The 15,271-nt window shown below is 41.2% G+C and overlaps 1 protein-coding gene across 1 annotated transcript; it reads right to left on the bottom strand.

The window, feature by feature from the left end:
- sim2 (SIM bHLH transcription factor 2) lies at positions 1-14,375 on the bottom strand. Its single transcript, XM_051120931.1, has 11 exons — positions 13,567-14,375; positions 12,139-12,221; positions 11,927-12,016; positions 8,761-8,869; positions 8,593-8,678; positions 6,921-7,120; positions 5,350-5,456; positions 4,920-5,067; positions 3,109-3,274; positions 2,739-3,021; positions 1-784 (listed from the first exon to the last, which is right to left on the bottom strand). Exons 1-11 carry the CDS (start codon positions 13,739-13,741, stop codon positions 276-278), a joined length of 1,956 nt encoding a protein of 651 aa, XP_050976888.1. The 5' UTR covers positions 13,742-14,375; the 3' UTR covers positions 1-275.
- Between the last annotated feature and the right edge of the window lie 896 nt (positions 14,376-15,271).

The following is a 15,271-nucleotide window of genomic DNA, read 5'->3' as shown; positions in this document are numbered from 1 at the left end:
TTTTGTAAATGTTGGCACAAAAACACGTGGATGATTATGTCTTGCATATCTGAGTTTAGAGAACAATAATGTGCAGCAAATAGAAGGTTCATCTGGAGGCCCTGAATGACCGAAACGCGTCTCTCGTTCCTCTGTACTCCAGACGTCATGGCTGTAGTATCCCGGCTTCTTCTTGTCAAAACAGATACTCCTGACTGTCCTGCAGGAGACGCTGCTGTAGGTGTGAACAGAAGCTCTGTAGTTTTGCATAAGCAGCAGAAGCGGTTCTGAGCGGGTCACCTCTCGTTGCTGATGATGACAGACGTGCCGATGTAATGAGGAACGCGGTGCGTGTCGTTCGCGGGGCTCTGGGTCCGGTACAGGTACGGGTTGACCTCCTCGTCCCGGTAACCGTCCGTTAAGTGGCTGAGAGCATAGGGTCCTGACGGGACGTGTTTGGCCCAGACGTGGTGGAGGTTGAGAGAGACGTACGGGCTCTGTGTCACCAGCACCCTCTTCTCCTCCGTGTGGTTCTGCTCCGAGAGTCTGGGCGCTGAGCACCGTTCGCCGCTCCTGTCCTCGTACGGCGCGTCCGCCGCACACGGCCTGCGTCTCTGCACGGGCGACTGTTGGCCGAAGCCCTGCAGCGCCTGATGCCGTCTGATCTGCTCACAGCCGCCGCTGTCCCGTTCGTCCTCTCGCCCTCTATTGCTGCGGTTCTGACCGGGTTCCTCTTTAAACACCCCGACGGGTCTGTAGCCGCCGTGCAGCAGCTGGGCTGTGAATGCGCCGTCGCCCGCCGGACCTGACGGAGAGACGGTCACTGCTGGTTAGATGTGCCGTCGAGTAATGCAGGTAATCAAACATTTACATGTATGCATTTGGCAGACACTTTTGTCCTTTATACTTTGGTGCGCATTTTATCAGATCTTGTTTTCTTTGGGAATCAAACCCGTGACCTTGCCTTCGCAAGCGATGCCCTAATTCTACTGTATGAGTGACAGGAAGGCTGAAGTCTGTCTGTTGTCTGTCTCAGTTATGGCTGTGAATCTTTGTGTAAATGGTGAACTGATCTCATTCACCGCCAAGGGTGTAGAATTTAGTAGAGACGCTATGACGTGTCCCTACCAATATCCAGACACTACTAAATTGTCCTTAGCACTAATTTTGATCAGACAATTAAATGTATGTGTATGTAACCACTGTTGTAATTTTGGCTGCATCAGAAATAGGTCATATTATTGATATAACCTGAGAAGTTAAAGAAATACACTAGAAACTTGCACGCTTTCAGTTGGTCAGCAACTGACCTGCAGCTCAAACTAAAAATATAGTGAACCCTAACTCCATCATAATGCACAATGTTTCCATCTGACATATATTTTGAGCCGCAGCTTGTCATATCCTTGCTAAAAAAACAAAACAAAAACAAAAAACAATAGAAACCATCACAGAATTTGTTGGTTATAATGGGAATTGTAGTAGTTTTACTAGAAACTGTAATGGTGCCTATCAGTCTCTAACTGGTAATTGGTCACCTTCTTGCCTTCTATTGGTGGCCTGTTGAAATCACAAAATCCTAATGGAATGTCTTAAAACACACTACAAAAACATTTTTTAAGGTTTTAATGGTTAAAAGTTGATGGTTTGTAATGGTATATGTAGTGGAAACCATTAGAATTTCTGTCATGATTTCTAGTTTGTTTGTTGTTTTTTTTAGCAGGGGTTTCACTAGTTTGTAAACTGGTTACCTCTCCTGGAAATAATGGAAATATTAGGGTTTTATTTGTAAATACTTTTAATACTTTTTTCGCTTATTTCAGTTAATGTCATAAAACTAGCTAGCTAAGCCAGTAGTAGTACTGACAGCCTTGTGTAAACATGACTGAAGAGGCGAAAGCCAGAGGAACAAAATAGAGTCATTTACGCTAGAACCGCTCCGATTGATTCAAACTCAAACTCGTGACATCGATCATTCGGTTCTAGCGATTCACTAGCAAAAACCAGACCAAAAGAGACAATTATTTTCAAATTTGGACGTCGTTTGTAATGACTTTAAAAAGCACATAGAGATGGGTGAAATGGAGATTTTCGAAGCTTTTTCGAATCATTGCAGTCAGATCGGGTCGGGAGTTCGGAGCGTGTTCGCGAATCATTTGATTCAAATCGGGAGTTCGGAGCGTGTTCGCGAATCATTTGATTCAGATCGGGAGTTTGGTGCGTGTTCGCGAATCATTTGATTCAGATCCGGAGTTCGGAACGTGTTCGCGAATCATTTGATTCAGATCGGGAGTTCGGAACGTGTTCGCGAATCATTTGATTCAGATCGGGAGTTTGGTGCGTGTTCGTGAATCATTTGATTCAAATCGGGACCTCGGAACGTGTTCGCGAATCATTTGATTCAGATCGGGAATTCGGAGTTTAATTTTTCATGATCAGTGCAACAGCAGAGTTACTGCATATACACAGGTTGTATTAGCAGTAGTTTAAAATTTCCAACAATTATTTTTAATTTTAGTTTTAATACATTTTACAGAACAGAACATAAAAAATTGCATGTTCCGATCACACTGCAACAATGTGTTTTTTTTTCTCAGTGTTTTTGTCTTGTTTTCCAGTACAAATGTCTAAAAATTCATAAGTCAAGATACACTGGAAAATGAAGTTGCAGAAGGTAGGAAGTAACTATGAAAAAGTCTGTGGAGGTGAGTGTCTGATCTGTACTCAGTGTTCTGATGTGCGTGTGTTAGGGTTTTTACCTGAGTATGCGCTGCAGGTTGTAGGTGTCTTCAGGTGCGCTGCAGGTTTGTTTGCGCCGGCGCAGCTCCAGGGCGTTTCTCTGTGGGACGGCGGCGAGGAGAGGATGTGGCGTCTGGGGGAGCGAGGGATCGTCTGCGCGTGTGCGTATGCGTAGGACAGCGTGTAGGACGGTTCGGGTCCGTGCGTCAGCGGGACGGGGCTCTGCTCCCGACAGGACGACAGGCTGCAGGGGGGACTCGACTTCCACGAGGGACACTCCGGTTTATCAGCATGCAGCAAGGTCTGGAAACCAGAAGCGCCTGACTTTACGAGGGTGTCAGAAGCCGCACGTGTCGGCACGTTCCCGGGTGAGCCTGCGAGCGCTCTTACCTGCGGATACGGGGACGCTTTGGGTTTGCTTTTGATCTTGGCTGCTTTGGCTTTCAGCTGTTTGCGTGAGTCCTGAGGAGCTGCGAGACTCGAGGTCTTATAGGAGAGAGACGGTCTGGATCTGCTCTGGTCCTGAGAGAACTGCATCTCTTTATATTCCACATCCCTACAGAGATACACAGCGTTAGTGTGAATGCAGGGTTTCTGACCCTTTCACAAATTAAGCTCTTAAAACGTCTTAAAAATCAGAGCAAAAAGTCTTACATTCATAAAGTCGTGGCATTAAATGTTGCATGAACTGCAAACAATTAATGTCTTCCTCAATATTTCTGTCCAAATATCTAAACATCCTTAAATCAAGATACATTTACTGGAGAAGCAAAATGAAGATATGAACTCTTGTTTTCTGAGAAACTGAACAAAATGAGTTTATGGTTAAAACAAGAACAAATATCTGTCAGTGGAGAATGAAAACTTGTTTCCCTTTGAATTGTTTATTTTTCAGACTCCATTGGCAGATATATGTTTGTTTTAATCATAAACTCACTTCATTTAGGTGTTTTTTTTTTTGTTTTTTTTTTACAAAATAAGACTCATCTTGTCATTTTGCTTCTCCAGTAAATGTAGCTTGATTTATGAATCTTTAGACATTTCCACTGAGGATGATTATAATTTGTTTACACTGCAATCAGGAAATACATTAAAGGGGTCGTCGGATGCCCATTTTCCACAAGTTGATATGATTCTTTAGGGTCTTAATGAAAAGTTTATAATATACTTTGGTTAAAAATTCTCAATGGTTGTGTAAAACAACACCCTTTTTACCTTGACAAAATCAGCTCTGCAAAAATCATCCCATTCTGGTCGAGGCTGCTTTAAATGCAAATGAGCTCTGCTCGCCCCGCCCCTCTCTTCTCTGTGGAGTGACGAGCCTGTTTACTTTAGCCGCATTTGGCGCGTTTAACCGCAAAACTTGCTAACTAGCACGTTATTAGGAAAGGTGATTCCAGAGATTCATAAAAAAAACCCTTATATTCACTTCTGCTGTGAGTGAAGCTGGATCACGAATGATTTGCGTGAACATAGACGGATATATGTAGATCGGGAGGCGCATTCCCTTCACAAACAAACGTAATCCACTGCATCTTCAGCGGCTCAGATGTCGGGAGTAAATGACGACCACTATGTTCATTATTACATCCAGCAACACAACACCTCAATCGCTCAATCGGAGATATTCTTGTCTAACTTACATCCCTGCTCCGGCATCAAAACAATGGAGGTCGGACTGTTACAAATGATCTGAGGTAAAACGCTCATGTCAATCAACTATTGTGTGATGCCACAACGACAGGCATCTGAGAACAGCTTTGAAAAAGGGGATATTATTTTCACTGATTAATTAAAAACCACTGCATGGATTTTTATCATTATAGGGTAGATTTGTACATACACTGACAACACACATTAATGTTCAAACAACATGAAAAAGTGAACTTAGCATCCGATGACCCCTTTAAAAGTTATTTCCGTATTGTAGTGGTTGAGAGCTGAAATAATCAAACCCTATATTGTTTTTTGTTCTTGTAATATGAACTAATAATGAATGCAGATCAACTGGTAGTTGTATTTTCAGTATTTTATTTTGCTACTATAAGTCATTGTGCTTTCAAGCCATATTGATGTGTTTTCTTCAGTTAATTCCTTAAATCTTCTTGACTTGATCTTAAAGAGTCCTATATTTACCTTCATGAAACCTGCAGAAACCCTAAAACGCACTGTGTTCTGGGAGGGAGGTGAAGGTCACTCACGTGAGGACGTAGTTGACGCTGACGATGCAGTGCGGCCGGGACGAGCGGCTGTTGTGAACGATGGTGGCGCAGCTCTGCACCCAAACCCAGCCGCCGTGTTTGGCCAGCATACGGTAGTACTTGGTGGTCACCTGCCCTTTAACCAGCACTGACACACACACACACACACACACACACACACGGAGAGAGACTGAATAACACACTTCCTCTAGCTGATTTAATGTCTGTTTCTGTGCAAACACCAGCAGTGGTTCTCAATTGCGTTCCTGGAGCACAACCAAAACACGGCATGTCTGCTCAATCACACACTCCTGACTCGGCTCATCAGAGACTCCAGATGTGACACAGGTGACGTGCAGCACACGCGTGTCGGTGGAGCTCCAGGAACGTCGCTGAGAACCGCTGATCCTCAGAGCATGCAGTGACTCACATAAATGATGCGCGTATCGCAGGTGGAACACGTCGCAGCCGTGGACGTGGTGGTAGAGAGTCTTCTCAATCAAATCCTGCGGCTCGTAACCCGTTAACTCGGCCACCCTGACACAAACAAAACTGCATTTAGACTCCAGTAAGACACACACACAAACACATGTCTTAAATCTTGGTTTAGCTATTAGTATTTACTATATCATACATGACCCTGGACTACAAAACCAGTCATAAATGTGATTTTTTTAAATTAGTGTACTGATGTATGGTGTGTTATGATAGGACAATATTTGGCTGAGATACAACTATTTGAAAATCTGGAATCTGAGGGTGCAAAAAAATCTAAATATTGAGAAAATCACCTTTAAAGTCCAAACGAAGTTCTTAGCAGTGCATGTATTACTAATCAAAAATTAAGTTTTGATATATTTACGGTAGGAAATTTACAAAATATCTTTATGGAACATGATCTTTACATAATATCCCAATGATAATTTTGACCCCTACAGTGTATTTTTGGCTATTGGCTACAAATAGTGCTACTTAAGTCCGGTTTTGTGGTCCAGGGTCACATATAGAATTTACTATTCTAGAAAATGTTTGAAACTTTCCATTGCTGGCACATCTCATGTTGCTTTGGACAAAAGCATCTGTTAAATGAATACATGTAAATGTGAGATTGTGTTGTTCATGAAAGAGGCTCTTTGTGTTCTGCTCGATGAGCGCTGCATACGGTGCACACCTTACATGTTCTTGTGTTTTTAATGTCTCAGTAGGCAGTATGAGCAGTGTGGTTTTTGTGTTTTAGCACTGGCCAAAAATGTTTAATGGTTAAAAATCAAAGCTGCCATTTCTTCTGGATCATTCAGGACTGGAAGTACTAGCAACTGTGAAAATGGAAGATCACAGGGCTTCAGCAGGTCTTTCATGAAACAGCAGAAATTCTTAAATTCATAAAGTCATAGCATTAGATGTTGCATGAACTACAAAGAAATTATGAAGCAAATTATCTAGCGAAACAATCGCTTATAGTTATTTTAAGTTACTTTCTTGAAAAAACTAAAAAACTATTTATATACTTTTTAACCACAAATGCTGATCTTGTCTAACTCTGTGTTTGATTTTCTTTGGACGTTCACTTTGTAAACACTGGGTCTGTACTTCTGCAGCGATGCAGGATGATTTTGAAGTTGGAGGAGAAAATGAGACGGGAGTTTTTCGACGTACACTAACTGTCTTTACCCGGAGTGCACAGAGTGCACACAGAGCTAGACAAGACGAGCATTTGAGGTTAAAAAGTATATAAATTGTACTTTTCTTTTTTTTTTAATGCCCGATCATTTTGTAGATAAGACCCTTCTTCCTTCCAACATCTTGGACGACAACAGGGTGAGTACATTATCTGTTCATTTTTGTTCTGGAAGTGAACTACTCCTTTAAAAAGTCTTACATTTGCTTTCATTAGGCCTGCAGGAACCCTGGTCAAGCGGAGTGCATTGCATTGTGGGATACAGTAGTGTGTTGAGTGTCATGCAGGTGTTTTGTGCATGCTGTGCTGGAGCTGAACCTCACCTGCTGTCCAGGAAGATGAGTTTGAGGTCCAGACTGGCACGGAACATGAACATGTTGCTGTGGAGTTTGATCTCGGTGACGCCGCTGGGAGGAAGCGAGTGACCGACCGCCACCAGCCCCACGATCTGATAGCACGACTCGTACAGCGACACGTCCATCACGAACTGACGGATCTTCAGGTAACCGCTGCAGTGGATCACCTGCACACATCAGACCGGTTCAGTGTGTGTGTGTCGTGTGTGTGTGTGTGGAAGCGGGAGAGGACGTTTCCTCCGTTGCTTCAGATTCGCCTCTCCTCATCTGGAGAGCAGCTCGAGCCCAGAGCGTGTGAGAGACTGATGAGAGCGGCTCTGTCAGAGCTCATGTCTGAGGAATGAGCTCCACACACACGCACGCACACGCATTTTTTTCTCATTCTCAGATATTTCTACGTCCTGTTCACCCGCCCTTTGAATCCTGATTTATTCTCTACTTAACTTAAACCACTTGTTTATTGCCAAGGTAAATTTTAAACAAATCTCCAAAGCGTGATTGATGAAGCACTGGGGCTCGTGCACGTGCGGCTGGAGACGCCGTGGAAAATGTGGTGTCGGGCGCGTTCATGATGTAGTCAAATGTGCGGTTCGCATCCGAGCAAACAAATCTTGGCTACATTTAATCAGTGTTGTCAATTTAGCACTTTTTTGGTAGGGTTAGCAACTTTTCAGACTACGCTAACAATGTTTTTTTTTTTGTTTTTTTCTCAGAAAGCACCTGCCAAGAAATTTGGCTATTTTTAAAATGTATTTGGTAACTTTTAGCAAAAAAAAGTGACTCAAATGATAAAACTTAACCACACAAAAAGAGGAAACTATTGAACAGCCAGCCAAGCATCACATCAGCTGGTGCCTACACACACACACATGCACACACACACGCACACACACACACGTGTTTGTTTTTGTGAATTGTGGAGACTTTCCATAGACTTCTATAGTTTTTATGCTGACAAAACAATATTGTCTATACTCTAACCCAACCCTAACCCTAAACGTACACCTCACAGAAAACATGTTTGCATCGTTACACTTTCAGATGAACGTCATTTACTATTTTTAATAATTTTTTAACATTGTGGGGACCGCAAAAATTTCAGGTTTTACTATCCTTGTGGGGACATTTGGTCCCCACAATGTAGCAAAAACAAGTACACACACACACACACACACACATATCACATGTGAATCAAGTTGGGTTACGATTTTCTTAATATTTGGATTTTTTTGCACCCTCATTATTGAAATTATATTCTTTGCAGAGTTTTAAATAATTTCATGCACATTCTAAGCAGTGATGAGCAACTTTACCTGAAAATGAGTTGGCAGCACTGCATTTAATCAGATTTTTGATGGTGCTTTGATGGTGAGTTCATGCAGCACGATCTCGCTGCTCGGCGACAGTGAAATGGCAGCGAATCGGGCTTTAAAGTGGCTCTCCATGTGAACTCGAGCTCTTGACAAATGTTTTGACTTAATGACATTTGCAATGCAAAACTCGGCTTTGAGATGCGCTCGCAGAAAATAACGCCCGCGGGAAAGTAACCATGAGAATATCAATTTACCGGCCGTCAACTGCTTTAATTCCATCTAAAAACACGTGCGTGTGTTGTATGATTTATTAGAGAGCAGCTCACCTTATAACCGCCGCAGGTGAGTCCCGCGTTCCGCTTCGCCAGCACGCACTTCATGCGCAGGAAGAACGAGCGCTCGATCTCGAACTCTGCAACAAATCAGAAGAGCTTTGTGATGAATTTGAGTTTAAATATGTGTGTGTGTGTGTGTGTGTGTGTGTGTGTGTGTACCCTGCAGGAAGTGCGGGTGCAGCGGCTGGTGCGCGCTCAGCACTGCGCTCATCTCGTCGTGGTCTGACGGATGGATGTACTCAAAGATGCTGTTACCGGTCAGTTCCACCTACGACACACACAACAACAACAGACTCTAAATCAGCATTCAGCCATTTTGCTTTGCCTTTTCCAGATAATTATCAGGCTGCCTAAAGAGAAATCAGTCAAATAGCTGAAAAGTGGGGGGAAAAAGCCAGCTGAGATTAAGATGAGAATCTGTGTCATTTAAGAAGATTACATCAACTCACAAAAATGCCTATTGTGAACAGGGTGTGTATTCACACGTCTGTGTGTGTGTGTGTGTGTGTGTGTGTGGTGTGGAGCTAAGCTCCTGTTTGTCTGAAATTGATCTGCGTCCATCTCAAAGAGACAGTCTGATTCCCGCTGCAAAGAGTTCATGTATAAAAACACGATTTGCATGTGAAAACAAAAGCGGATTGTGTGCTGGACTTTGATCCATTTTTGTGTGTAAATTAGCAGGGCACATCAGACACAGGGAAGGTCACTTCACAGCACTTCAGCGACAAATGAGTTTCTGCGCAGCTGCGGCGCGGCGCGCTAATCTGGTCTTTGTAGTGCGGCGCAGCGTTCGTGCAGGAATGCGCACTTTACTAAACATACTGTGTGATTCGCTTCATATCTGACTGCAGTCCTGCTGCTGCTGCTGCCGCTGCACGATGGCGCACAATAACGTCCTGTCAGAGTATAATCAGGTCCCTGTCGACGCCGTTCCTGCTGGAGTTGTGCTCGGCGTCCAGCGGTAACCAAACCATTTGAATGCTCGGTAGTCATCATTACACAGGTGTTCCCGCACTAACAGCATCATTTGCGTCGTCCCGTGCGATTGGGGCTCGTCCCATGCGGCCGCTGCTGTTTTGACTAGGCAATGAAAACAGCGTTATCTCGTGAACTCATCCGTGTAGATCTTCGGGAACCAGTTGTTCAAAAATAATCTGGTCGGGTTTGGGCCATCATGTTGGGTCAAATCTTGAAAATGGGTTGTTTAAAAGAAAAAAGGATTCTTTAATTCGCCTTAGATCACAAAATCTCGCTTTTGATCTGGATTAAATCCTCAGTTTGTGGTGTTCAAAACGTTTTAGTGCGACTGGGATACTTTTGATCCAAAAAAAAAGGATTATTATGATCCCAGCAGAAGGATTTCGGGAACAAAACTGTCATAAAACTTTAAAACTGGTCCAAAAAATACGTTTTTGCATGTAATATATTCACAAACAGCTGTCAATATCAAACAAAGTTATTATATTTAATTATTTTTAACTCACTGATTGTAAACTACATTGGCACAATCATCACAGATGCAGCAGTTGTTTGTCTTAATGCAGTGCAAAACACTGGCATTTTTTTCTCCATCACCATGTCCCTTTAGGGGCTCTGCAGAGCACTAGTAAACCAGATCTGGAAATCTAAAAAAACTGTGTATCTGGACCAGGGCGATGCAATCCAATTTTGCTTTGAAAAACCAGCACAAAATGGGTTACCTGATCCTGGATAGCAAAACGTGGGATTTCCAGATTAATCAGATTCCTGATCCTGATTAAACTTTTTGAACAACTGGCCCCAGGGTTTACACACAAGCCTCTTTTTTTTATAAATCAAGGTCATTATCAAAATCTACACAATGTTCTTCTTTTATGCTCCTCATCTAGTTAAACATGTTGGACACACCGATATCTTTCACTAAGAAGCGCATGTTTGATGTCAGTCATTATTTTTATTGCTGCATTAGTGAACTATACAGTAGTTCTAATACAGGTAATTAAGAAGAAGCTGCAAGATTTTTGACATCTTTGTCACTTCTACAGATCGTTTTTTTCCAGGACAAATTAAATTCAACAATCCCTCAACCCAGACCGACACTGGGATTACATGCTGACCATTCATTTCCATAAGTGTATCTTTGTCTCTCGTGTCTGCCGTAATCCATCTCTTTTCATATTTTGTGAAGTCGTGGAAAAGCAAGAGCAAAAATAGTTTTCCATGATTATCCTGCTGTAGTTTATTTCCATGTGTGAAAAGTCTCCATTGACACATTCAGCTCTCATCTTATTTCCTTCATCTTATTTGCCAGTCTTGTCTTCACTGGTCAGACGAAGCTGCTGTTTGTGGCGTTCAGTGGAGTTTCCTCAGACGAGAGGCTCTGATTGTCGTCTTCTCTCCACTGCTGTGAGATGCAATTTGTTGTCTTTATCACAGTATAGGGCAGAGCCTGTATCTCTCCACAGATGGAGGAATGTGTTTGTTTGCTCATTTTTTAGAAGCAAAATGTAGCTTGAAAAGTGTAAATCTGACGCAGAGAAGAGACACTGTGGTTCTGTTTCTGCACTTTATGAAGCTGTGCTAATATTACTAAAGAACTGAATCAGCACAGAAGGATTTCATAAAGGGCTGTTTCACCCAGAATGTCATCATTTCCTCACACTCATGTGGTTCCAAACCAAATTTTGAGAAATGTGAGTTGTTTTTTGTCTATACAGTGGAAGTCAATGGGCACCAGTGTTGTTTGGTTTGCACCGCTCTTTTAAAATAGATTCTTTTGTGTTCCACAGAAGAAAGAAACTTGTACAGGTTTGGAAGGATGTGAGGGAGCGTAAATTACTTTGGTTTTTGGGTAAACTATTCCTGTAAGGACTATATAACACAGGGTTTTTTTAATTGCAGTAATGGACACTGGAAAAAAAAGAATTAAAAATGAACAACCCTGATCCTAAACCTGCTGTAACAACTCAATATCCAAAAAAAAAAAAAAAAAAAAAAAAAAAACAATTATTTCAAACTGTAAAAACATATATATTTACGTGAATTAGATTCTACATTCCTTAAATTCTACAATGTTTGGTCTCTTTACATGCCCAGACATAAAATCTAAACATATTAAACAAGCAGGAGCTCAGTGTTTTTTCAGACTTCAGAATGTCTTGTCTGAATTTCTCAATAGAAGCACAAAAGACGATATGGAGCAAACAATATTTCGATTGAATTCACTTCACATTCCCCAGATATAATGACATTCTTCTGAAAGTTCATATCATCTCGGTTATGTGTGTGTTGAAGTGTGTTATCACTGTGGCCCTGAACTGACCCTGATTTCATGTTAAACTCTCACCTGTGACAAACCCAGATGCACTGAAGCCGTTTCTGAAATGTACATGATTTTACCGTCAGACGCGACGACAAACACAAACCCGTCCAACGTCTGAAAAATAAAACCAGACACACGTGAATAAAACACGTTATGGTATGATTCGTTTGCGTAATCATCAGATGCGTTTCAAGAAATTTGCGTCAAAATATGCAGTAGTTTTTAAAGGCTCGCACCTGCAGCAGGTGAGATCCCAGATCTTTGGCCATGATGTCCAGAGGGCTGACCCGTGACGACTGACCCCAGGCCTCTCCGAGCCCTCACACACAAACACAAAACACCGCAGAACATTCAAATGCTGACCTACACACGGAAGGACCCGCTTTGAAAACTTTTATTAGCTCTATAAATCACATTAGCAGAAGAGAAGCTACTGTTTTATCATTCTGATAAACAATTCATTTAGATTTCGCGGTTTTTCTAAATCAAAGAGTTGGCAAAAATGGACAGAATTGAAGCCTCATTTAAACAGCAGCTTAACCTGAGGTATCAGTATTTTTTATCACACATCTTTTATCACGTGTTGAGAAAATGCATCTGTCAACTTCGTGTAGCAAATCTGGGGGAAATGATTTAGATGTAACGTAACATTTTCCTGAAGCCGTAGCGTGTTTATCATAATGACATGGAACGAAACTCATCCGAGCTTGTAGTAGACAGATTTTATGCCATATTGTTAAAAGGCCACTTAATTACAAAATATGTATTTACCAGAAATATTTGTAAAGGCTAAACTTAATCTCATATTAAAATGTATGATTATCGCTTTGTTTTATTACGTGTTATATTACCAAGTCCATTAGCAACAAACTGACAATATATAATTTACTCTTTACAACAGCACATTATAAAGCACAATTAAATATTGTTAATCTAAAGTACTCATGTAGCCGACAACGGAAGTTAAAAGAAATTAATTGAGATTAATTTGAATTCTGCATAATTTATAGGCAAAGAAGAAACATTTATTCGTGCTAAATTGATAGACTGTAGCGTCAGTGTAAATCGATACATTTTCTTTCCTCCTGTTTGTGAAATAGTTATCCAGTATGTAACTTTTAGATCTGATGACACGTTATAAATGTATCTTTTGACACTCAGCAAAAAGACAAAAAGGAAAGAAAATCCTGAACAGCGACGGAAACAGAGAACTGAATTTGCGATTATTTTAATGTGAGAATTACAGGCAGTAATTTTTCCTAGGAAATTGAAAAACGCTATAAATTATTTTCGAGACCTAAAGTCGTTCACTGCTGTGGTATTTTCACATGATTTCCCCCAAATTAAGTTCATTTCATCACGCAGAGCACATCTGATCAAAACGAATTCAGATATGTTAATTATCTTAATCATTGTTTTTTATTATTATTATTAATTTTATTTTAAACTCGATTGGTTAAACTAATTAACCAATTGAAATGCTATGGTTAATTTAAATAAAAATGGTCCGCCCTTAATTCCTCCCCCCCCATTTAATTATTAAAGCATTAACAAATAAAAACAAGAGATTAAACAGAATGATGGCATTGCGAGATGATACTACAAACTGCAAATCAGTGGGACGAGTTGCGTTAAGAGCCTACTTTAAATCGGTCTCAACTTACCGTCTGGAAACACGGCTCTCATTTTCAGGTAGCTCGTGGTCAGTCTGATGATCGACGCTTTGTCCAGCTGAGATGTGATGGCCGAGGGCAGCGGCAGCAGTTTGGCCAGTTCATAAAATTCTCCATTTTCTTTTTCTCTTCGTGTCTTCGCTGCATTCTTGGACTTTTCCTTCATTTCTGACACATGGAGAAGATGAACGCGTCTAAAGCGCTGCTGTCGTTCGCTATTCCCGAGCTGAACGCGACACTATAATCATTGTCAGTCGCTACGACTCGTTACACGCTTTATTAATTCCGTTTCTGTTGCAGTGAATATGATGTGCTGCTAACGGCCTTTGGGACCGACCTTCCTGATAGTCCTTTATTGTGAATCGAATGGATAAACTGAAACAACGGAGAGACTGGAAATCTCCTCTAAAACTGACAAAACTCTTCACACGCTGAAGGTCTTTGCAGAGAAGTCCTTCGATACATCAGCCAGTCTTGTCGCATTAGATTTCGATTCTCATAACTTTACTTTACTATACACTTTAGAAAGATAGTTAAACTCCATTTCATCGAGCATCACATTTATGCGACCGGATCGCTTTTGAATTCGACGCGCTTTGACGTTTTGATTTGAATCGTTTAAAGATGACAAATACAATGATACGAACTTATGATAAATCCATGACGATCAGCATACGAGTAAAAATAGTAAAGGTGAGTTTACACGTCTGTTCAAAGTGTCCATGTTCTCCAGTCCTCCATTTCACGAGTCTGTGTTTATTTCCATGTTAAAATCTTTTATTTTCCCTTTTAGTCCTCTGAATGGTCCTCTGAGTCCGCAGATTCTGTCCAGCCATTCGATTATTCAGGCGCTTTGATCGCCGATGAGAGAATATTGAGAGAGAGAGAGAGAGAGAGAGAGGGCGGTTCAGAATGACTCCTTACGTCACACTCTTGTGTGTGAGGAGGAGGATGATGTCGAAGGAATAAAGAACAACATTTAGTTTGAGTGATTGTCTGTCTCACCGAATTAGTTTTTTACGTTAGCGTTTATTGACTCTTAACAATGCAACATGCAATTCGTGTCTGGCGGTTTTATGCTGTTTGTACCTTTGGACACAAAATATCCTGATGTTTCTCGGCGGCGAGCGGTCAGTGTGTACAGCAACGCGATTCGAGACGAACACAAGTTTGGATAAATGTTCTTTAAAGCCGCTCGATACTCATCTTTTTCACTGTCATGCGAAAACTTGAATATATCTGATGACAGTTTAGTATATAGGCCTGCATGTCGATAATATACAGGTCAGTTTGAATAAATTCATCTTTACGGTACTTACGGCAAACCATAAACGCGTAACGACTGTGGATATCGTTGGAATCTAATGGAAGTATTACAAAATAATTCGGGTATGACAAACCATTATATAGAAAGTTCAGGCGCTAAGTTTGTGCACATTTGTTTGGAGTCCGTAATAAATTTTTGTGCTTCTGAAGTGAGAAAATATGACGAAATAATCCCGCAATTAATTATCAACTACGTATGTGCAGATTAATTGTTCTTAGACACCAGTGCATTAAATGATATGCATTTGCTCTAATGATCCATTTTGACCTCCACATTTGTTCAGATGTTCTGTCTCAGGTACAGTTTTTTACAATCCCATTTCTCAATACTCACTTTTTTTTAAAACAGCAGCATCCCTGTGACTAAACT

Source organism: Labeo rohita, chromosome 10 (genome assembly GCF_022985175.1).
Source record: "Labeo rohita strain BAU-BD-2019 chromosome 10, IGBB_LRoh.1.0, whole genome shotgun sequence".
Classification (NCBI taxonomy): domain Eukaryota; kingdom Metazoa; phylum Chordata; class Actinopteri; order Cypriniformes; family Cyprinidae; genus Labeo; species Labeo rohita.
The sequence above is the reverse complement of the archived record's forward strand: the minus strand, read 5'-3'. Positions and strand labels throughout refer to the sequence as shown.